Source organism: Panthera onca, chromosome A3, assembly GCF_046562875.1.
Source record: "Panthera onca isolate mPanOnc1 chromosome A3, mPanOnc1 haplotype 2, whole genome shotgun sequence".
Classification (NCBI taxonomy): Eukaryota; Metazoa; Chordata; class Mammalia; order Carnivora; family Felidae; genus Panthera; species Panthera onca.
In genome coordinates this window covers 25,559,173-25,583,355 of record NC_138341.1, presented here as the reverse complement: position 1 = coordinate 25,583,355, position 24,183 = coordinate 25,559,173, and the positions used below count along the sequence as shown (strand labels likewise).

Sequence of the window (24,183 nt, the reverse complement as noted above, 5' to 3'; positions counted from 1 at the left end):
CTCTCAGGACTGCCTTCGCTGCATCCCAAAGCGTTTGGATTGTTGTATTTTCATTTTCGTTTGTTTCCATATATTTTTAAATGTCTTCTCTAATTGCCTGGTTGACCCACTCATTCTTGAGTAGGGTGTTCTTTAACCTCCATGCTTTTGGAGGTTTTCCAGACTTTTTCCTGTGGTTAATTTCAAACTTCATAGCACTGTGGTCTGAAAGTATGCATGGTATGATCTCAATTCTTGTATACTTATGAAGGGCTGTTTTGTGTCCCAGTATGTGATCTATCTTGGAGAATGTTCCATGTGCACTCGAGAAGAAAGTATATTCTGTTGCTTTGGGTGCAGAGTTCTAAATATATCTGTCAAGTCCATCTGATCCAATGTATCATTCAGGGCCCTTGTTTCTTTATTGACCGTGTGTCTAGATGATCTATCCATTTCTGTAAGTGGAGTGTTAAAGTCCCCTGCAATTACCACATTCTTATCAATAAGGTTGCTTATGTTTGTGAGTAATTGTTTTATATATTTGGGGGCTCCCGTATTCTGCTCATAGACATTTATAATTGTTAGGTCTTCTTGATGGATAGACCCTGTAATTATTATATAATGCCCTTCTTGATCTCTTGTTACAGCCTTTAATTAATTAATTTTTTTTCATTTGGGCCCACTTGTATGTTTATTTTTTTTTTCAATATATGAAATTTATTGTCAAATTGGTTTCCATACAACACCCAGTGCTCATCCCAAAAGGTGCCCTCCTCAATACCCATCACCCACCCTCCCCTCCCTCCCACCCCCCATCAACCCTCAGTTTGTTCTCAGTTTTTAACAGTCTCTTATGCTTTGGCTCTCTCCCACTCTAACCTCTTTTTATTTTTTTTCCTTCCCTTCCCCCATGGGTTTCTGTTAAGTTTCTCAGGATCCACATAAGAGTGAAACCATATGGTATCTGTCTTTCTCTGTATGGCTTATTTTACTAAGCATCACACTCTCCAGTTCCATCCACATTGCTACAAAAGGCCATATTTCATTCTTTCTCATTGCCACGTAGTATTCCATTGTGTATATAAACCACAATTTCTTTATCCATTCATCAGTTGATGGACATTTAGGCTCTTTCCATAATTTGGCTATTGTTGAGAGTTACAGCCTTTAATTTAAAGTCTAGTTTGTCTCATATAAGTATGGCTACTCCAGCTTTCTTTTGACTTCCAGTAGCATGATAAATAGTTCTCCATCCCCTCACTTTTAATCTGAAGGTGTCCTCAGGTCTAAAATGAGTCTCTTGTAGACAGCAAATAGATGGGTCTTGATTTTTTATCCATTCTGTTACCCTATGTCTTTTGGTTGGCACATTTAGTCCATTTACGTTCAGTGTTATTATAGAAAGATATGGGTTTAGAGTCATTGTGATGTCTGTAGGTTTCATGCTTGTAGCGATGTTTCTGGTACTTTGTCTCACAGGATCCCCCTTAGGATCTCTTGTAGGGTTGGTTTAGTGGTGATGAATTCCTTCAGTTTTTGTTTGTTTGGGAAGACCTTCATCTCTCCTTCTATTCTAAATGACAGACTTGCTGGATAAAGGATTCTCGGCTGCATATTTTGTCTGTTCATCACATTGAAGATTTCCTGCCATTCCTTTCTGCCCTGCCAAGTTTCAGTAGAGAGATCCGTCACGAGTCTTATAGGTCTCCCTTTATATGTTAGAGCATGTTTATCCCTGGCTGCTTTCAGAATTTTCTCTTTATCCTTGTATTTTGCCAGTTTCACTATGATATGTTGTGCAGAAGATCAATTCAAGTTACGTCTGAAGGGAGTTCTCTGTGCCTCTTGGATTTCAATGCCTTTTTCCTTCCCCAGATCCGGGAAGTTCTCAGCTATTATTTCTTCAAGTACACCTTCAGCACCTTTCCCTCTCTCTTCCTCCTCTGGAATACCAATTATGCATAAATTATTTCTCTTTAGTGCATCACTTAGTTCTCTAATTTTCCCCTCATACTCCTGGATATTTTTTTATCTCTCTTTTTCTCAGCTTCCTCTTTTTCCATAATTTTATCTTCTAGTTCCCCTATTCTCTCCTCTGCCTCTTCAATCCAAGCCGTGGCCATCTCCATTTTATTTTGCAGTTCATTTATAGCATTTTTCAGCTCCTCCTGACTGTTCCTTAGTCCCTTGATCTCTGTAGCAATAGATTCTCTGCTGTCCTCTATACCGTTTTCAAGCCCAGCGATTAATTTTGTGACTATTATTCTAAATTCACTTTCTGTTATATTATTTAAATCGTTTTCGATCAGTTCATTAGCTGTTGTTATTTCCTGGAGATTCTTTTGAGGGGAATTCTTCCGTTTCATCATTTTTGATAGAACTGCAGGACACTTCCCCTGTGCTGTCTTGAATAACTTGTGTTGGTGGGCGGGGCCGCAGTCAGACCTGAAGTCTGCCCCCAGCCCATCGCTGGGGTCATAGTCAGACTGGTGTGTACCTTCTCTTCCCCTCTCGTAGGGGCGGGTTTCACTGTGGGGTGGCGTGGCCCGTCTGGGCTACTTGCACACTGCCAGGCTTGTGGTGCTGGGATCTGGCGTATTAGCTGGGGTGGGTAGGCAAGGTGCACGGGGGCAGGAGGGGTAGGCTTAGCTCGCTTCTCCTTAGGTGATCAGCTTCGGGAGGGGCCCTGCAGCAGCCGGAGGGAGTCAGACCCGCCGCAGGAGGGATGGATCCGCAGAAGCACAGGGTTGGGTGTTTGTGTGGTGCAAGCGAGTTCCCTGACAGGAACTGGTTCCCTTTGGGATTTTGGCTGGAGGATGGGCGAGGGAGATGGCGCTGGCGAGTGCCTTTGTTCCCCACCAAGCTGAGCTCTGTCGTCCGTCTGGGGCTCAGCAAATCTCCCTCCCATTGTCCTCCAGCCTCACCGCTCTCCAAGCAGAGCTGTTACCTTATAACCTTCCAGATGTTAAGTCCCGCTTGCTGTCAGAACACACTCCATCTGGCCACTCTGCTTTTGCAAGCCAGACTCAGGGGCTCTGCTTGGGCGGCGGGCTGCCCCTCCACCCCGGCTCCCTCCCGCCAGTCCGTGTAGTGCGCACCGCCTCTCCGCCCTTCCTACCCTCTTCCGTGGGCCTCTTGTCTGCGCTTGGCTCCAGAGAATCTGTTCTCTCTCTCTCTCTCTCTCTCTCTATTTTTTTCATCTTTTCTCCCCTCAGAGAGTCCCCCTTAAAATTTCTTGCAGGGCTGGTTTGGTGGTCACATAGTCCTTTAAGTTTTGTTTGTCTGGGAAACTTTTTATCTCTCCTTCTATTTTGAATGCCAGCCTTGCTGGATAAAGAATTCTTGGCTGCATATTTTTATGATTCAGCACACTGAATATATCCTGCTACTCCTTTCTGGCCTGCCAAGTTTCTTTGGATAGGACTGCTGCAAACCTGATCTGTCTTCCCTTGTAGGTTAGGGACTTTTTTTCCCTTGATGCTTTCATGATTCTCTCCTTGCCTGAGTATTTTGTGAATTTGACTATGATATGCCTTGTGGATGGTCAGTTTTTGTTGAATCTAATGGGGGTCCTCTGTGCTTCCTGGATTTCGATGTCTTTGTCTTTCCCCAGGTTAGGAAAGTGTTTCGCTATGATTTGCTCACATAATCCTTCTACCCCTATTTCTCTCTCTTCCTCTTCTGGGACCCCTATGATTCTGATGTTGTTCCTTTTTAATGAGTCACTGATTTCTCCAATTCTTAAATCATGCCCTTTTGCCTTAATCTCCCTCTCTTTTTCTGCTTCGTTATTCTCTATAAGTTTGTCCTCTCTATCGCTGATTCTCTGTTCTGTCTCATCCATCCTTGCCGCCGCTGCATCCATCTGTGATTGCAAGTCAGTTGTAGCATTTTTAACTTCATTCTGGCTATTTTTTACTTCTTTTATCTCTGCAGAAGGGATTTTAATCTATTTTCAACTCCAACTAGTATTCTTATTATCGTGATTCTAAATTCTGGTTCAGACATCTTGCTTGTATCTGTGTTGGTTAAATCCCTGGCTGTCTTTTCTTTGTGCTCTTTCTTTTGGCGTGAATTCCTTCGTTTTGTCATTTTGAAGGGAGAAAAGGCATTAATGAGGTAGAAAAATTGAAATTAAAAATGTGAAAATTTAAAAAATATTAATATTAAAAATTAAACACACACACACACACACACACACAAACACACACACAAAAGGAATAGATGATGCTAGATCCTAGGTGTGCTTTGGTCTGGGTGTTGAAAGTGGGTTGACAGATTAGAGGAAAAAAAAAGAAAAAAAACAGGGGGGTGGGGGAAAAAAAAGGAAATCATTTGAGAATTTGAAAAAATGAATACACTGAAGTAGACTAAAATGAGATGATGGGGGTAAAATAGAATTTGAAAAAGTATAAACAAAAGTAAAGAATACAATAGAAAAAAATAAAGGAAAATATTTTTGATAAAAATTAAAAAGAAATATGAATTTTTTCATTGTCTGTTTTTAAGAAAAAAGAAAAGAAAAAAGAGAAAAAAGATAAGAAAAACGGAAAAAGAAAAGAAAAAATCATTTGAAAATTTGAAAAAGTGAATACACTGGAATAGACAAAATAAAATTAGTAAAATAGAATTTAAAAAATTACATAAAAGCAAAAAATATAGTAAGAAAAATTAAATAAAAATATTTTTAAAAAGGATTGAAAGTAAAAATGAAGTTTTTCTCTTCCTGCATTCAAGAAAAAGAAAAGAATTTAAAAGAGAGAATGGAAAAAGAAAAAACAACTGAATAGATGAAACTGCTAACAGATTGAAGTAGGACTGAAATTGCTTCGTTTCCCCTAGAGGTGAGTCCACGTAGCTCTTTAAATTCCATAAATTAGCCCGCGGTGAGGCTTGTGTTCTTGAAGAGCCAAGTTGGCCCAGTGGGCGGGGCTCAGTGTAACAGCTCTGCTCTCCACTAGATGGCGCTGCTAGCCTACCGGGTGAGGTGCTCATAGTTGCGTATGTGCATGCGCGGGTTTTGCGACAATGGCGCCCTCCAGCTAGTCTGTTCTCCCGGATCAGCAATCGCGCACTGTCCTCTGTCTTCAGTTCTTGTCACTCCCCGCTTTTTCACTGTCTGTAACCAGGCCCCAGGCAGTACCTCTCTCCCAAGTTTTGTCTCAGAGGCGGCTGTTTTCCCCGGCCCTTTACTTCCGAAGGACTGCGGCTTTGACCCGTTCCCCCCTCTGTGGGACGGTCTCACTGAACAATGGCTGAATGAGCAATGGCCCAATGCCGGCTGCACCCAGGAACGCCCGCTGGACCCTGCTGTTGCTGGTGTCCTGAGACTGCGGCCAGGTGCCACCCACCCCAGAAAAGGTTCGCGAGATAGTGTAGCAGCAGCGTTTCAGGGATTATGGAAAATCACAACGCACATCTGGCACCAGGTTTCACCCTTAATGACCTTGTTCCAGCACCAGCGAATGTGGCCGTTCTCTGGGGTCTTGCTGGGCCCAGGTTGTCTCACAGCCGCTACCAAATGTCCTTCCAGCCATGGAACTGCTCTTCCCCTTGTGGCCCAAGAACCTCCCGCACCCCACTCTGCTCCTGGGGATTTGCCCTTCCCACCAGAGCACCACCAGGTATCGAGCTGCAGAGTTGCAATCTAAGCTCCCCTTGTTTACAGTCTTAATGGAATTTAATCCCTCTCCTTTCTCCTTTCTCCTTTCTCCCTTTTTAGTTCAGTCCCTGCGGCTGTTCCCAAGTTTCCGCTTTCTCTCCAGCTGCTTTCAGGGGTGGGGGGAGGTGCTTTTCTTCTATTCTCCCTCCCCTGTCTCTGTCCTCTCCCTGCACAGAAAAGCACCTCCTACCCTCAGAGGTTTCTCTCTCCCCCAGTTCACCTCTCTGCACTGTATACCTCCTGAATTCTGTGGTTCAGGGTGTGCAGATTGTTGTGTTAATCCTCAGATCAGTTTTCTAGGTGTGCAGGATGGTTTAGTGTTGGTCTGGCTGTATATCATGGACGCGAGACACACAAAAAACTTCCATACTGTTTCGCCATCTTGGCTCCTCCTAGATTGATTTTTTTAAAGCACTTGGGCTAACTGGAAGTTCTGCCATTTTCAGTGTGTGACTTCCAAGGTCACCCTGGGCATTGACGTTAGTGATCAGACAGTGGGAGAGAGAGAGTGGGAGCCAGGATACTGTGAACACCACATTCGGCCATATTATATTCGTGAGAACCCAGTCATAGGGCTGCCTCGCATATAAGGGGATGGGAAATGGTGAGTGACCTCCCAGCAGAAACTCTTCATTAGAGAAGGAGGGCATGAACATTTGGTGAAAAGGTAGACATGTCTGCCATACTTACATTCTCTTGGGTGCAGAGAGAATAGGGTGCAGACAATAAACACGTAAGTAGGTACATTGTATAGTATTTCAGATGATAATAAGGAAAACAAGTCAGGTGAGAGGAATAGGAGGTGCAAACAAATTGTGAAAATAATTTTCCTACATGGCTACTCATTGGGCCATATTGTCTACATAGCAAATGTGAGTTGATCCTTTGCATGAGCTACAAGTAAGGACTCTCCTTCCTGCTTTGTGCTGGAGCTCTCAGATTGGAAAGAGAGACCTTACATTCTGTCCAGACAAGCCCATATTGTCCTCCACAAATGCCCCCAGGGTTACAGAGTTTATTGAGTACAAAAGACGTTATCAAAAAACATAACAGATGCAGACATATAAAGTGGGTTTAAATTGCTTCTGGGCTTTTTCTATTCCTTGAGCTTTTGTGTGCCTGCAGTAACTGACCTAGGGTGAAATTCAGAAGCTTTTAGTTTTGACTCAGTTCCTTTTTCGATAATACCAACTTCTTGATTCTAGAAGGATCTACTTCCCAGATGTGTGTAGAATATCAAGGGTTGATTTCCTCCAAAGTAATAAAGGATGACTTGTTGCTGACGAATACTAGCTGGTTACCTGATATCAACAATAGAAGGTTAGTTGGAAAGGAGCTAGGAAGGAACTGAATGTTGCTAATAACATGGAAGAAAGTTCTGTTATTCAATGAGAGTCAGGGGGACCTAGTGGGCATTATGCTAAGTGAGAAATGTCAGATTGAGAAAGCCAAATACCATATGACTTCAGTTATATGGGGAATCTAAAGAAACAACAGAAGTGAACAAACAAACACAAATCAGAATCGGATCTATCCATACAGAGACCTGCTGGTTGCCAGGGGGAGGGCGGTAGAGGGATGGGCAAACGGGTGAAGGGGTGTGGGAAGTGCGGGCTTCTAGTTATGGAACGAATAAGTGATGCGGATGAAAAAAGTACAGCATAGGGAATGTAGTCAATGATATCGTAATAGTGTCGTATGGTGACAGAAGGGAGCTACGCCTGTGGTGAGCACAGCACAATATACAGAGGCATTTAATACCCACGTATATGGTTGAAACCATTGTAATCTGTGCCAACTATACTAAAAAAAAATCTAATGAATCAAGAAAAAAGTCAGGGGCTTAGACATTTCTGAAAATATACCCTATGCCTTGCATCGTGGGCTCACCCAATAAGCATTTATTGATCCTTCTTGCACACCTGGCAGTACACTAGGCCCCGGCGACACAGCAGTGATGCAGTTCTGCTCCCCCACCCAGGGCTCACCACCCGGGCGTGGAAGACACTTCAGCCACCAGCAGGCTGGATTCCAGCTGCACTGAGAATGCCACGCTGACAGTCCTGCGTGTATGCTCCACGTTAGGGGAGAACCGTTGAAGAGATGATTTCTCTGCTGCGGAGTGGGTAACAGACAAGCGTGCTGTGGCATTATTGGCAAGTCAACCTCTTTGCCCCTCATCTTCTTTGTCTGGAAAGAGGAGATAATAATAACTTCCCTGCCCATCTTGCAGGGCTGCTATAAAGATCAAATGAAATCATAATACGCTATTCAGGTGTCAAGAATGTGATTAGGGCTGGATAACAATCTAGATGTCTGGGAGCACACGGGAAGGCAGGTCCTGCACAGCGATGTTCCGGGAACATAGCAAAATCTTGAATCCAGCATGAGCATATCTAAGAGGGAGACCAGTCTTAGGAAACAAACAAAAAACAAAAACAAACTTCATAAAAGAAACCCACCTCCCCCCCGCAAAAAACAAACAAACAACAAACAAAAAACAAACAACCTGAGTAATGGAATATTTTGCAAGAAAAGTGATTCCTTTTTTCTTATCATTTATTTGCTATTGAGAGACAGAGAGAGACAAAGCATGAGCATGGGAAGTGCAGAGAGAGGAGGAGACACAGAATCTGAAGCAGGCTCCAGGTTCTGTGCTGTTAGCATAGAGCCTGACACAGGGCTCGAACCCTTCAACCACAAGATCATGACCTGAGATGAAGTTGGACGCTTAACCCACTGAGCCACCCAGGTACCCCTGTTTTTTTCTTTTCAAGTGAAGTTTGTCAAAAGTGAAAAAAAAACAAAACAAAAAGAGAAAATGCCCTAAGGTACAGATCAAAATGCAAATTCAGGTGTGAAGCAAAGAAAGGACCCCCCATGGAGTGAGGCAGCCCAGGCTGGTTCAGGACTGGCAGGAGGACTTCTGCAGGCATCAGGACCTGCCAGGACATGTGTGTGGCCTGCCTGCCCGAGAACCCCTCCAAAGTAATAGAGGCTCGACAGCTGTTGTCTGGCCCTGAGCAGACCTCCAGAGAATATTCCAGAAGTTCTCCTGAATTGCTTTTCCTCCAGGGGGTGCTTGGACCCAAGGGAGCTCACTGTTCCAGAAATAAGGACTTCTCTCGGCAGTGTTTTCATTCTTCACTCTAGTGATTTCCCACAAGTGTTGTTCCAGAAGGGAAGATGCTTCTGTTCAGGGGGCCTCGGGACTCATTTGGCCTTTCTGTGGACTTTGAGACTTCACGTGCCCACACAGTATCTATTATAAACCAAGGCATTCCTTAGGGAAAACAGGGTAAGTTCACATAGCGTAAGCCATAGTGGCCCTATTTCAAGCCCCGAGATCCCATTCATTCAGCCCAAATTTGAGAATTCATCCTAACATTGAAAGCATATGCAGGAGATCTTCAGCTTGGGGAGGTGGGGGGAGGAAATGCTTACTTTGGACTGTTTTCTTCTAATTTGTGACATGTTGAAAACTTACAGAGAAGGAAATGGTCCTTGTTTTCTGTTGGATAATGAGCAACCATAGAAAGTCAAAGTTTTGCCAAATCTCAGTATTACGGAGATAAACCAGTTATTATAGTTAGTACAGAAATAAAACCTGAATGACAACAAAGGCCCTTATTAAAAATTTATTTCACTTTTGTTTTTTTAATGCTCACAGTAACAGAGGAATTTCATGTCTAGATAGAGAAAGAGGCTGAAGGTCAGTTGCCTAACCTGGGTCTCATTTAATTCTTACTAGATGGGATTCTTACAAAGTAGGCAGTCACCCCCATTTCATAAATGAGATTGAGACCAAGAGAGTGATTTTTGCCAAAGGTCACACAGCAGTTCTAGAGCCATTATTTAAGCCTGATTACCCAACCCTCAACACTGAGCTCTTTCCTCTGCCCCCCACCTTCACATTGAGAGTCTCCTAGGACTTTGGCTGCAGTCTAGCCAGGAGGAAGTAAAGGGCTTGCAAAACTGGTTGGATCAGTGGATAGAGGAAAAGCCTGTCAACCACAGAGATGTGAGTGTGGTCAGGGAGTATTGCCCTAGTATGAAATACCACCCAGACTCAGTCCTTCTACCTCTCCCCACCTCCTTCCTCCTTCTTCCTTTTGGAGCACTTCTCAATCTTGCCTCTATTGACATTTAAAGACCAGATAATTCTCTGTTGTGTGTGTGTGTGTGTGTGTGTGTGTGTGTGTGTGTGTGGCTGGGGGGGTGGGGGTGCTGTCCTCTGCATTGCAGGGTGTTTAGTAGCATCCCCAGCCCCCAATTTCTTATCCACTAGATGCCAGTAGCACCTCTCAGTCATGGTAAGGACATGGGAATATTTCCTCCCGCCAACCCTCCAGTTAAGAGCCATTGTTTTATGGTGACGGGTCATCCCACTTTGTTCTGGACTGAGAGGTTGGTCCCAGTATGAGTGTTTAAAGCAGGATAGTGGGGACCAAACAGGGACGCTTGGTCACCCTACAAGTGAGATTTCATCTCCTGCTTAAATAAAGTCTGTGGAGCAAGAGGGCATTGTGTTGACAGTGTCCTGGCAGTCTGCGGTTTCAGTGAGCTGTTGCTACACCGACTACTTCTGCCTGATCCTCCTTTCTTCCTCCAGGTAGCCTGCGAGGGGCTCAGGGGAAGTGACCTCCTTCAAGTGACCTCCATCAGAGAGGCTGGCTGAGTAGCCATGTGCGTTGTCAGAGGACTGAAGAAGACGGGCGGGAACACTCGTGTGTGTGCACGTGTGTGAGCTGGGAGGCACAGGTGGGTGCTGACCACAGAGAGCCTATGGCGCCGTCCAGGTGGGCGACGTTCAGGTGTGTTCACACCAGAAATTGATACTGGATGGGAGAAGGCTTTCAGCTCTGTGTTAAGTTGGCCTGTGCCTCTATGGTGTGGCTGTTTTAATTTATTGATAGTATATTGGTTTATTGTTGATATTTTGAAATATTCTTAGGAGTTACTCTGGGAGCCAATGAGAGGCCTTTCCCTGAGAGAAATAAACAAAAGAAAAACTTCAAAAATCGTTTGTTATCAGGATGATTTTTCTTGTGCTGTTGAGAATACAGGTGCAGTAGTTGGAAATATTTGGGTTCTTGGCAAACTTACCAAGTACTACTAAAACGTATCATTTGCCTCTCAGGCACTCAGCTCTTGGGGTCATGCATATACCCATTTACAGGATGAAACCAGCTGAGTTCTGAAGACAACAATGCTGAGGTCCAATGCTAGGTTTTGCTTCTGGATCACTGGGCTCCGTGGCTTGTGACCCCTGTGGTCCTCCAGGCTGTGGGAGAATGAGTCCTTTGTCTAAGTGCTGAGTCTGGGTTGCTGTAAACCTGAATGGTAAAATGACAAGTGTGGACGTGGAGGGTGTGGGTCATTTCTACTACCGTGGCTCTGCACATGGCCCTTCTTCCTTCTGTGGCTGCAGCAGCGGGGAGAAGAAGCAGGTTCCATGAGGGCAGTGCTAATGACAGCAGGTCACCTGGTGGCAAGGCCCTCCCCTTCCGGGTTTCTGGGTTTCTTCACGGTCCTTCCACTGTGCTCTTTGACACAGGTGTGGGGAGGGCGATTTACCATGTAGGAGTGTTTGCATTTTTCTTGATTATGTAAACCGGTAGCTTTTGCCAAGAACACCCTGTGCCCTGAGGCTCTAGGCTGGTTTCTTCCCATTGGCTGGCCAGGTTTCATTTTATTGGGAGGTGTAGTTTCCAAGTTGTCAAGGGGCCATACCTGCTGGTGCCTCTTTGGAGCAAAGCACCTGGAGGCAGGGGGCCCACACCCCACCCCGTAACAATGACAGTGGATGAGTTGGTTTTCTTTGTGAATGGCAAAAAGGTAAGATCGAGCTAGCCTTTGGACTGGCTTCTCCGCTCCCCCGAATGGAAGTTTGTCCTTTGGAAGAGGCCTGTTCTCTCTTTCCTATTCTCTTTCTCTCTCTCCCTCCAAAGGCTTGCTGCATTTGGGGTAACACTGGGGAGAGAAAACCTTCTCAGAGCTAGAACACAGTCAAAACACTCCAGGGGCAAAGGAGTGGGGGGGAGGCAGGCGAGAAGAGCGGTCTCAGTTGCCAGCGACTCTGCAGCAGCAGAGACCCTGGCACAAAGCTGGAAAAGGGCACAGGGTCCTTCCTGGGTGAGAGTGGAGGTCACCCACCACGCCTCCGTCTTTGTGTTTATTCCAACACACCCTGAGGCTTTCGTTGTTGTCTTTACTGAGAGAAGAAGCAGGAACTTGTTTTCTTGCTAATACCGGGAAAGAAGATGTTCGTAGCCTTTGATTCAGATATTTCACATACGTAAATGTGACAGCTAACTTGTGAGGACATTTACTGACATCTTGTGGCAAGCCACAGTTTTTTTTTTTTTTTTCCTCCCCGTAAGGGGCATGTTTCTCTCCCCCTCCCCCCCTCCCCAGTATTGCAATAAATGTTTCTAGTCTCTTACTTTGATAAAATAGCCCCTTGGGTGACCTCCATTGGTGCATAGGGACGTGGGGAAGGTAGGGGTTGTGGAGCAGAGGGGGCCTTATGATGTGGGTACCAGTCTTCCAGGCACAGCAAGGCTATGAATCTTTGCCAATTTCACTGCAGGTGAGGGGTGGGGGGGGTGTAAGCACGTGCCTAGTCCCATCCCCTTTCCCCCACCACTGCTGGGGTACCCTGGCCTGCTCCAGAAACTCAGTAGGGAATGAGAGGGACAGTAAAAGGACAGCCATAGTTTTATCTTGTAAATGGCCATGTGTCCAAGGTGCCCAACCCCCTCCAAACAAGGGTAGTTTTATCTGTTTTGCTCTATTGGCACTTTTGAGTTGAGAGATTGGGTGACGTTTGAGGTAATTTTCAAGAACGAAAATGTACTTCACAGGGCGGGTAGTGGTTAAATTGTCAGGATGTGTTTGCATGACTAGCAAGGGAATTGCGTGAGCCATGGCAACATCCATGCTCTGAAGACCGTCGGGTTCAGTTTGAGTGGTGCCACCGGGAGGCACTGAGGATGAGGTCAGCCGTGTTCTTCCGGGTTCTTGTGTCTCTCCCTGTAGATTTCTTTTCGGGACTGGCATCTGGCAGCTAGCCATGAGGCAGGGCAAACTTCCCTGTTGACGCTTGTGAGACTTTGGCATCTGACATTTCCAACAACTTTGTTGCACTCAGCGGTTGCGTTGGAGAGTGTCAAGAAACAGTAGAGTTGGCCTTCTGGAAGGGTTACCCGCACAAAGCATCTTCTGTGGCATTTTTCTGGTCAATGTTTGCGAGTGAGCACCTGGATTCAGTGACTTCCAAGGCCGTGTCTTAGTCTCAGATTCTATTATTTGTTATGCCATCAGTTTGTGTGTGACAGGACAAGATTCTGCTCTTCTTTAGGGATGGTGTGCTGTGACCCACTGGATCTGAAAAGGACATTTCAGGGTCCAACTGGCTTGGCAAAGCTGTGTCCCACGTATTTTCGTTTCACTTTAGAAGAGCAATTTCATATTTCTAGATGGTGTCATCACATCAAACTCTACTATCCCTGGAAGCTTTTCCTATTGTCAGTGTCTGTGATGCATACTCAGGTTCTAAGTTATAAACCTGTGGCCTCTTGAGAATCTGCTAGAAAGGGGGAGAGGCAGTATAAGAAGTGATGAGGTGAAAGCATTGCTTGGGAAACAAGACCAAGCAGGGATTCCCAGGCAGATCAAGGCAGCTGTGAATAAGTTTGTTTCCATTTCTATTTCCAAGATCTTTCTATATCTAACTCTTTTGGTGTTGGATATTATGCAGAGAACTTACCAGAGAAGCCGCTGGAATTGGTGACTCACTCTTTTTTTCTTTTAAATTTTTAATGTTTATTCCTGAAATAAAGAGAGAGAGAGAGAGAGAGAGAGAGAGAGAGAAAGAGAGAGAGAGAGAATGAGTGGGGGAGGGCAGAGAGAGAGACACACACACACACAGAATCTGAAGCAGACTCCAGGCTCTGAGCTGTGAGCACAGAGCGCGATGCGGGGCTCAAACCCACCAACCGCAAGGTCATGACCTGAGGCAAATTCAGACACTTAACCGACTGAGCCACTCAGGCACCCCAGAAATTAGTGACTCACTCTTAAATGTAAGCCTCTTATTCTCCCTGTGTGAGACCGTCCAGGACTCTGTCTCCACCAGCTCGGGTTCTGGACAGGGTATAAGATGCCACTGATCAAATACCTCAAGTGTTTTCTGTGGCAGTGATGGGCCTTGATGACCAGTGTCATATCCTCTGTTGTAGAGTCAGAGTTGGAGGGAAAGAAAGAACTGCCTAGGATTTTGGTGTTATCGTAGTGACAGTCATTTTGGTGGGTGGGATTCTAGAGGCAGTGACTCCGTTTCGTGGAGATTGAGGCACCTGGAGGAATCTGGCAGCTTTGGCACGTGGGGCGCAGCCAAAGGTGTCCACGAGTGATCCCCACAAGAAGCAGGTGGCAGCTACAGAGAGCCTCTCAGTGGCTTCCACTCACTCACTCACTCACTCACCCCCATTTACAAGCTCCTCCGTAGACTAAGCCTGTGGGGTATGTACACACTGGAGGAATATGATCTCTAAGACCAGGCATCAGCCATTCAGGAGCTTGTGAACCAGTTAAGGAGAAGGATTTTCATTCGGCAAAGTAATATATTGCAAAATGTGTTTCACAGAAAACTCTCCCCATGAGACCCTCTTTTCAGATATACCTTTTCTGTTTTAGAAGAGGGTGTGTTTGTTTATTTTTTTAATGCCTTCCCAGAATCTTATTTTATTACTATCTTTTAATATAATTTATGGTCAAGTTAGCTAACATACAGTATATACAGTGTGCTCTTGGTTTTGGGGGTAGATTCCCACAATTCATCACTTACATACAACACCCAGTGCTCATCCCAACAAGTGCCCTCCTCAGTGTTCATCACCCATTTCCCTCCCCCCGCCCCGCCTTCTTAAACCACTTAGCACAGTGTTGGCACATAACTGGTGCCCAATTAATGAGGACAGAATGAGTGCATGAGTACTAAAAGCCCTTAGAAATCCTCTACTCAAGAAATTTAGTTTGTAAACTTTGCACTTTGAAATTATCTTAAATTTGCCTAAAACGTTGTAAGAAGAATACAAAGAGATATTACAGACTACTCACATTCACCAACTTAACATTTTGTCACATTTTACTTTATCATTAACTTTGTCATTCTCTCTCTCTGTATGTACACACACATACACACACGCACACACACACATCGAGATGTTTATATGGTACACACACGTATTAGATTTTTATGTATCTATTTATAGATATGCATGTAGATATATAGATGTATATAAGTACCTAATTAATTTTATATATTTATTTATGTATGTAATTATAGGAATAAATACATAGAGTATACAATTTTCTTCTTGAACCATTTGAGGGTAAATTTCTGATATAATGCCATTTTACCTGTTAAACCAAGCGTAAGAATATTCTTATAGAGCCAGTGTCTCTAAAAATCAGGGAATGTGGTATTGACCTAACACTATTATCTAATCTGCCACCCCTCTGCAGCATATTCCAATGTCCCCAATAATGTCATTTTTAACTTCTCCTAGGGTCCCAGGGTCATACCATGGCAGGGTCCCAAGCCCAGGACCCAGGGTCATACTCCGGCAGTTGGTCGCCATGTCTGTTAGTTTCCCTCGAGCCAGAATGGCTCCTTAGCTTTCCTTGTCTTTTGTGACACTGAAGTTTATGAAGAGACTAGACCATTATTTCTTAGAATGTCTCTCATTTTGAGTTTGTGTCATGCTTTCTTTTGATTAGATTCAGAGTCTGCATTTTGGGCAGGAATTCCAGAGAAGCGATAAGTGGTTCTCAGTGCGTTGCATCAGGAGGCACATGGTGTCAGTCTCCTCCATTATTTGGGATGCAAACTCTGATCACTTGGTTATGGTGGCATCCACCAGTTTTCTCTAATGTAAGATTACTTTTTTACTCTTTAGAGTTAATCAGTAATCCATGAGAAGATCCTCTGAGTCTATGAAACTATCTTGATCATCAACCTTTCACCCACTAGTTTTAGCTCCCATTGATGTTTCTTGACTTGGTCAGTTATTGTGCTGATTGCAAGGTTAGGCTAACTGTATTCATTAGTTGGAACTCTTCTGTCAGAAAGAACTTTCTTTCTCTCCAGCCTGTTTATTTATCAGTTACCACTTTGGACTCGTAAATTTTAGTTTTATTTAATGGTTTATAATCCATTAGAGCTATTATTTGTTTTGATGCTTAAATTTTATCAGAGCAATCTGCTGAACCCAGCATTTCCTAAGCTCATATCCCCATGAAGCGTTTGTCCTTCAGAATGCCCACTGGCCCTGTCAAGAGAGGATTCTGTGGTATTTGCCGGAGCAACCCTGTGGCCGTGCTGTGAGGTGGCACAGCCATTCTCTGTAGGAATTCAAGGAAGGTGGGACCAGGTGTGCCTGGAGTGATATAAAAAGTGTTTGCCGGAGAGGTTTCACTGGAGTATAAAGTCTAGATTGTCAGGAAAGTAGAAGAGGAAAAGGCTGGAAATGAAGGTTAGTAACATAATGGAAAAAGGCCTTGGAAGACAGTCTAAAGAACTTGGATGTTATCTTGAACATATGGGAAGGCACGAAAGGCACAGAACAGGGGCCAGATGTGATGAAAACCAAATTGGACGATAAGCAGAAGCTACAATTTGGGGGGTAGTAGTAAGCTAAGAGGCTTCTTTCTGCAGGAAAGGAGGTAGGAATCTTTATTTGTGTGTTTATGACTTCTCTGAGAGAAAAGAAATAACTCCTTGTGTGCACTTTGTAACCAGGACTTTGGACAAACTGGATCTGTGGGGTGTAATAAAAGAAAGCTAATTTGTTTTTCTACTTTCCTTGAAACTTTCTTCAAGGGGCAAATTCTGTCAGTTTTATGACTTGTTGGGTTTCTCCTAATCAATAAAGCAGTGCTGTGGTCATTTCTAAGTTTCCATACACAGTCTCAGTTCAGGATAGAGAGGTGAGGATAGCAAGAAAGTTCTCATCTAATCAGTGCTGGTTAAGATGGCTTCCCACCACGGGGAGCATTCAACTGTAAGTCTCACGACATCGGGCATGTGCTTTCCTCTGGCCTGCAGCTCTTCCTCAGTCTCCAGTTTAGGGAGGACTACTCCACACAGACTCTGTTGGAGGTCCCATCGCCCTCTACAGTCAGCGTTCTGGGGATGATTTAAACAACTCCACACCAACTTTCCCTCTTCTGCATGGACTACACTAGGTCCTCAGGCAACCCTCCACATCCTCTGCTTTCCCAAACTCTGAGAGTGCTCACCAATTCCAATGCTGCCATTTCTTCTTCAGTAAGCCTATCTCTAGCTTTTAGATATGCAGACCGCTATATCCCCTGTCTACAATGGCTGTATGTTAGCTTCACATGTAGGGCTATGGAAGCCCCCTCACAAAGTTTGAGGCATGAGATACCTCCTCTCCTCAAGCTTAACAAGATGTAAGTCTCACAGTACCATTCTCTGGAAAGAAATTCTTGTCACAAATTCTCTCTTTAATCATCCCAATCACCCAAACCCTATTACCCTTGATAACATATGATGAATGTGAGTAGTGAAATAGGTTGTCATGGATTTCCTTTGACTATTTGCACTGAAAACTGGTACCTCACTTTGTAGACCACATTTTCATCTTGTTGAATATATCATTTGTGGACCTTTGGGTTGAGATCTCCTCCACATCTCACATGTGTTGATGTTATTGACTGTGCTAGCCCAACACACACAATATTCCCTGTGACCACAGGCCAACAGACTGGCTCTCTACCGTCTGAGAATGTACATGCTGGGAGGCATAGCCAGAGACCTGCATGCTGCCATTCTTAGTTGTCCCTGGCATTCACAGGTGTGACCTAACAGCTGGAAATGAGATGTTTGACTTTAAGGGGGCTCTGCCTTGGCCAGCCCAACACGGCAGGCGCAATACCTAAGCCCTCCGTGGTAGATGCAGAGCAAAGCACTAAGACTTTTAGATTTGGAAAATATCGGCATGTACACAGAACGGCTTGTAGATCGTATGTTCATTCTTGTGGAATTATCAAGAAAAAGACCTTGGTTTTCATGATATATTTAGCACATCCCTATTAACTCCACAGATTCTTGGGCAAGACAGTGGCTAAGTATACCTAGGATATCTTTTCTTTTTGTTTTTACTCTTATAGGTGGTGGAGAAGAATGCGGACCCAGAAACAACCCTTTTGGCCTACCTGAGAAGAAAATGTATCCTGACTTTGGAGGGGGAGGGGGCGATGGGGACTCATTCTCTAGGCCTTATGTCACTTTCTGGTGACGGGTGGGAGGCCATGAAGTGTGGAGGACAGAGCCCTAGAGTCTGGCTCTGGGCCCCTGCTTTGTAGCTCTGTCACTCAGCAGCTGTGTGACTTTGGGAAGTCATCTGAACCTTCCAGGAGTAAAATTATCTGCTGTCCACTGAGATGATTCTTCCTGATATTTCTTAAGATCTCTTCCAGGTAAGACTCAAGTGATGCCAGGGTTTAATCCAGGGTGTGTAAAATGAAGAGCTGTGAATGGCCCTCATTAGCCCTAGTTAAGCTTCACCGCCATTCCCCTTGAGGAGGGGGCCTTCCTCAGGAGATCCCTGCTGACCCATAGAGGGCTTCCTGGCAATCTTCCCAGCTCTGTGAAGGCGGAGGGAAGGTCGGAGGAAGGGGTGTTCTTTGGGAAAGGATGCCTGAGCTGGGGAACTGTATAGAGGTGCCATCCATTGTGGAGATGGTAGGCCCCAGGAGGCACGGGACAGTGGAGTCCTGAGGGGCCCTTGGGATGCTCCTCTTCCCTCAGCGAAGGCAGGGTTCTGTAACATCTAATACCTTGTGGTCTTTCAAGGTAGGAAAGTACTCTGAGACCCTAGAACAGAAACAACAGAGAAAATATGATAGGAGGTGGCATTGAAAGAACACTTACTATATGTAGGTGGAGTTCAAGGTGATTTTCATATGTGATCTCACTGATCCCCATAGCCATTCCTTTGACAGAGGAGGAAGTGAGGCTGGCACATGAGAAGGTCCTGCTTCTTGCTCATGTTCTGGGCAAATGCTAACAGAGCCCAGGCTAAAGCCCAGAGCCAGGCTCTTAACCTCCTGACCATACTGGAAACTATTCAGGGTTGGTTGCCGGGATGATGCTCATCCTGACCTCCTCTCACCCCAGGGGCAGGGATGTCCAGTGGCTCATTCAGGTGATATGTCCTGGGACAACAAAGGATTTTTTCAGTTCCCACAGAAAAAAGTCTGAAGTCCATGGCCTTACCTCTAGTTCACTCGCCTCTTATCAGATGGTGTCTGGCTCTCGTGTACTTTGTCCTGGATTTTCCATCTGGAGAGGGCAAGTCTGGCCTATTCCTTAGGCATGTTAGCAAACTCAAAGTTATCAATTTCTGCCAGTGTATGTAAGAGATGGCTCCAATAGTGGTCCCCAACCTCAAAGAATCTTCCTTTTAATTTATGTTCACATAGCCTATGTGGATATTCAAAAGCTCCTCATCCAACCCTAATTTTGGTTCCTGGACTTCATCACCCAAAAGGTTCAAGGTGAAGAGGTGAGACTCAGTAGGTCCCAGAATAGATCAAAGTCTCTTTCAGGCGGGAGTGGTTTTATTGCATACCCAGCCGGGGTGATGTGAGGGCTGCCCCACATGCTCAGCCTTTGAGGTGCCAGATTCACCAGCTCAGTGAGACCACAGGGTTGGGAGCCTAGAAGAGCATGCCAGGAAGACCCTGCAGTCAAGAAAAATCTCCAGGATCGGAGAGCAGTGGGACCCCAGTCCCAGGGAATACTTGGGTGCTGTCTGATGGGACTCTGATACCTTTCTTCTGTGCAGTGGGGATGATCCCATTCTCTGCCTTCTGGAGTGCAGTGCAGCCTTTTCTGGAGGCAGAGGTTGTGTGGGTCTGCTGCCTCCTTGGGTTGAGGGGCTTGAGCCTATGTGGGGTGATGACTGGCTCTGCACATGCACTTCCCAGCGGCCCAGCAAAGACACTTCTGTGAGTTCATGTTCCTTAACCCTTGCCCATCCAGTGGGGCTGAGCGGGACCAAGCTGGGCTGTGGAGAAGGGGGCTGCGGGGCTTGCACGGTGATGCTTTCCAAGTATGATCGTTTCCAGAACAAGATCGTGTATCCTTTGCCAGCTGGCTGATTGTCCATGCAAGGACTGTGATGCAGGGGTCAGGTTGTGAGTGCGTGTGTGCATGTGTGTGTGTGCATGCACACGAGACCTTTCTTGATGTTTATTTAGTTTTGAGACAGAGAGAGACAGAGCATGAAGGTTGAGGGGCAGAGAGAGAGGGAGACACAGAATCCGAAGCAGGCTCCAGGCTTGAGCTGTCAGCACAGAGCCGGACGTGGGACTCAAACTCACAAACTACAAGATCATAACCTGAGCCAAAGTCAGAGGCTTAACTGACTGAGCCACCCAGGCTCTCCTGAGACCTTTCTAAGATCCAGATTAATTTCCCATCCCACGAAATGCTTTACTTGGTCTCAACTGCCTATGGGATAAAGTCCAATCACTGTGCTTAGCACTCATGGCCCATAGAGGAGGGTGTGCCCCACCTTGCCTCTCCAGTTTTCTCCCTTCGTTGGACCAGCATCCCACCCCTGGGACAACTGTGGACTCCTAACACTCTCTTCCCGCTGATTTCCTGGTCTTTGCATAAGTTGTCATCCAAGTCTTAGAGTGCCCTTTTTCTAGGCCTTCTCTAGTTGGCTAACTCTTGCTAGCTCTTTCAGACTGGGTAAAATATTACCTCCTCCGGGAAGCCTTCCTTGACCTCCTAAGGTTGGGTTGGGTACCCCTTGTCTGTGCAGGTCCCACAGCGCCCTGTGCTCAGCCCTCCTGAAACGCTTACTATAAACTCTTTAGATTGCATCTTTATGCTGGCTTCTATTTTCCTGAGTTGACCACAGACTTCTAAAGAGCATCGTACACACCTCCATTTCCTCAGCCCCCAGCAGAATGCCTGGCATGTGACTGGCCCTCAGTAACTGATGTTGAGTAAATGGATGAGGGGTTCATAGAAAAATGGATATCAGGAAGCTCTGTGTAAGGGGCTGGTGTCTCATGTTCCCCGGGGACTGCCCCTCCCTGTTCCCCACAGAGCATGGGAGAAAAGGAGGTAGCTGAGAGCTGGGGAGCAAAAGGGACTGGAGCTTCTGAAACTGGAGAGGCTTCGGAAGGGCCCTACAGAGAGAGGAGCATACACTGTGCCTGGAACCTGTGGCAACTTCCTCTTGACTCAGCCTCCAGGGTCGGGCTAAGAGGTGACTGCGGGTGACCCTGGCGCCCGTGCTCCAGCTCGAAGGCCTAGGATGCACTGATGCATGCTCCATAGGACCCTGCAGGGGCTCGTGTCTCCCCGGGGCATGGCGGGGGGGAGGGGGGGGAGGGCTTCCTTTGTTGCTAGCCCAGAGTCCTGGGTGGAGACTTGAGGACAGCGGTGGAAGAGGCCAGAATGTAACGTAGAGTGAGGAGTAATGACACAAAGCGTCTCAAAGTCTCTGATGGCCTGTGTGGACAATGAAATGACCTTAATCTGGGGCTCCAGCCACTTTTCTGCCAATGCCTGCCTGGCCCCCATCTGTTCTTTGCATCATGTTGCCGTGACGACTGTGGAAGGAATAGGAAGCACCAAGTCGAGGCTGCATCCTGTGCAGGTAACTGGAGGAAACAGAAGCTCAGCCAAGGGCTACAGACTTGCTTTGGAATGTGAGGCTGAGTGTTACTGCCTGGCCGGGAGGTGCTGTGGCCCGGCCACCTCTCCATCTCCTCTGGGGGTGATGAGGTGGAAAGACGAGGCCTCAGGCCGAAAGCTCCCTCCTGGGACCATTGCATGACCCCAAGGGAACCACGAGGTCAACCAGATCTGGTGGCCAGGGCAGTCGGGTCATGCCAGAGCTCGAAGGGGGAAGGGGCGATGGATCTCCCCACCCAGCCCCCTGAGTGTGCTTAGGGAACCCCTGTCATCTCATATTCAAGATTCCAAAAGCTCTGTGCTCTTGATTAAGAAGGCTGCCTATTCCCTGCTCCCTCGAATGGTAATTCCATGGCTCCTCTCATGTCCTGCCTGCAGAAAATACAGATGTGAACTACAATGCCTCTATCGTCACTAACATGGAGGTTAGGATGGGCTTAAGAAGAGAATAGAGGCATCTGAATGTCTGACCGAGGCTTTTTTCCTGATGGTATCAGGCCACCTGGCAGTGGATGGAAATTAGGTACAAAGAGTGGACAGTAATCTGAGAGGTTTTGTGGAGAGAATCCAATGCTTTGGGGCAACGTGGAAAGAAATGATAGCAGAGCGCTGTGGGAAGGGAAGGCCCTTGTCCCCAGAGTGTGGGGAAACTGATGCAGGGGTCTTCTGGACATTATAGTCACAGAAGGTACCAGAGGCAGGCCCACTGGCCATTTGAGGAGACATGTTGCTCAGATCGTGCCTTTCTTGGGCACTTTTACGTGAATGTGGGGTCAGGGCCTCTGGCTGAGCAAGCTGGCTGCATTCTAGGGGAGGCGTGAAATTTTATTTTGAGCTTAAATTTCTTTGAAAGCAGATGAAAGAACAGTTTAAACACAGGGATCATGTCTGAATAATCAGCCAAAACCCTCATTTCCAATGGTACAGGTTCTTATTCCCAATGCACTTATTTTGGCCCCAAGTTGTTGTAGAGCCAGATTTCACTCCCGCTTTTCCACTGGCTTTTCTCTTGTGGTTCCTATGACACTACGCTTTGTTTGAATTCTTCCTACTTCCAAGTTGGTGCCCTGTGCTGGCTCCCTGCCGGTGGAGGTCCTGATTACTGCAATGTCCTCCTGGCTGGGGCCTGGGCCCTTCTCCTCTTGCCCTGCACACTCCCCCTAGGCAAGTTCATACCATCTACGTGTGCACAGCACTCACATTTATATCTTCAGCTTTGACCTCTCCTCACAGGTTAGTTTCATATTTCCAACTGCCTACTTGACACCACTATGTGAATGTCTAATCTCAAACTTGACAAATCCTATTTGGCCCCTGACTTCTTTCTTCCCCAGTCTTCCTCCCTCTGAATCAATGGCAAAAGCATCTGCCCACTTGCTCAAGACAAGACCTAGGAGTCACCTGTGATTCCTTCTCTCCTGTATCACACCCAATCCATCCAGAAGTGGTGTCTACTTGACTCCCAAAGCCTACAATGGCTTCTTCATCTTCTGTCAGTTTCCCCAATTACTGCCTGGTCCGAGTCACATTCCCTCTTGCCTGGACCATTGTTGTGTCCTGGTTCCTGTTTCTACTCTTGTCCCCTGGAAACCATTACGTAGCCAGAGCTAGAATGATTCTTAACAAACATAATTAGATCCTATATACTCTTCCCTGATCCAAATCAGGTCATTAATTCAACTTCCAAGTCACGTCTTCAGAGTGGCTGTTTCTGACCCCTCCAAGTAAGCCACTGGTCACTCCGGGTCCTGTCAGCTTATACTAATTCTCTACATAGCATTGGCCTCCACCTGGAATTTTCTTGTCTCTTTTGTCAGTTTCCCTACTAACTTCATGAGACTGGAGACCTCGTCTCTCTTCATTGCTCTGTCTCCAGTGCCTTACCATGTGTGGCATGTACTAAGCTCTCAGTAAATATTTATAAAATGGATGAACATATATGCCAGGCACTGGAAATGCAATATTTTAGCAATTTTATTTAACATAAGTCCCAGGAGAGACTCTGAAAAGACAATAATAATGATGATGATAATAATAATAATGTAATATGGAGAATCTCCTTGAACGAAAAATCTTGCATAAAAATCTTCTATATGACACATTTCCAAATTCGTATGTCCCCACTGGACTTCAAGGGTTTCCTTCACTTAAGAATGTAGTGATATTCCAGTTTGGAAAAAAATGTGTTCATCTGTTATTTTATTATTATTATTTTTTTAATGTTTACTTATTTTTGAAAGAGAGACAGAGACACAGTGTGAGCGGGGCAGGGCAGAGAGAGAGACACACAATCTGAGGCAGGCTCCAGGCTCCGAGCTGTCAGCACAGAGTCTGATGGGGTCCTCAGACTCACAAATCGTGAGATCATGACCTGAGCCGAAGTCAGAGGCTTAACTGACTGAGCCACCCCAGCACCCCATGTTCATCTCATTCTTAATAAACGCTGATTGAGGGGCGCCAGGGTGGCTCAGTTGGTTAAGCCTCTGACTTCGGCTCAGGTCATGATCTCACAGTTCTTGGGTTCGAGTCCTGTGTCGGGCTCTGTGCAGACAGCTCAGAGCCTGGAGCCTGCTTCGGATTCTGTGTGTCCCTCTCTCTCTGACCCTCCCCTGCTCACACTCTGTCTCTGCAGGTCTCTGAAAAGTGAATAAACATAAAAAATGTTTTTAAACTGCTAATTGATTTGGATTGCAGGCTAGTGCATTAAAAGAATATGACACAGCTCTTCCATTCACCATGTGCGATTTTGGCTAAATGTTTTAAAACTCTGGGCCTGCTTCGTCCTGTGTCC

General features: G+C 45.9%; 1 protein-coding gene across 2 annotated transcripts in view; it reads left to right on the top strand.

Annotated features, from left to right (window-relative positions):
• Positions 1-11,343: 11,343 nt before the first annotated feature.
• The window catches only part of LOC145715355 (xanthine dehydrogenase/oxidase-like), a 59,025-nt gene continuing 46,185 nt past the window's right edge, over positions 11,344-24,183 (top strand). For both annotated transcript variants that reach the window (XM_081795199.1, XM_081795198.1), the window contains exons 1-4: positions 11,344-11,479; positions 17,843-17,900; positions 19,719-19,815; positions 21,246-21,354. In XM_081795199.1, coding sequence (XP_081651325.1) covers positions 11,438-11,479; positions 17,843-17,900; positions 19,719-19,815; positions 21,246-21,354 — 306 coding nt within the window. In that variant the 5' untranslated portion in view covers positions 11,344-11,437. The remainder of the gene's footprint in view (positions 11,480-17,842; positions 17,901-19,718; positions 19,816-21,245; positions 21,355-24,183) is intronic.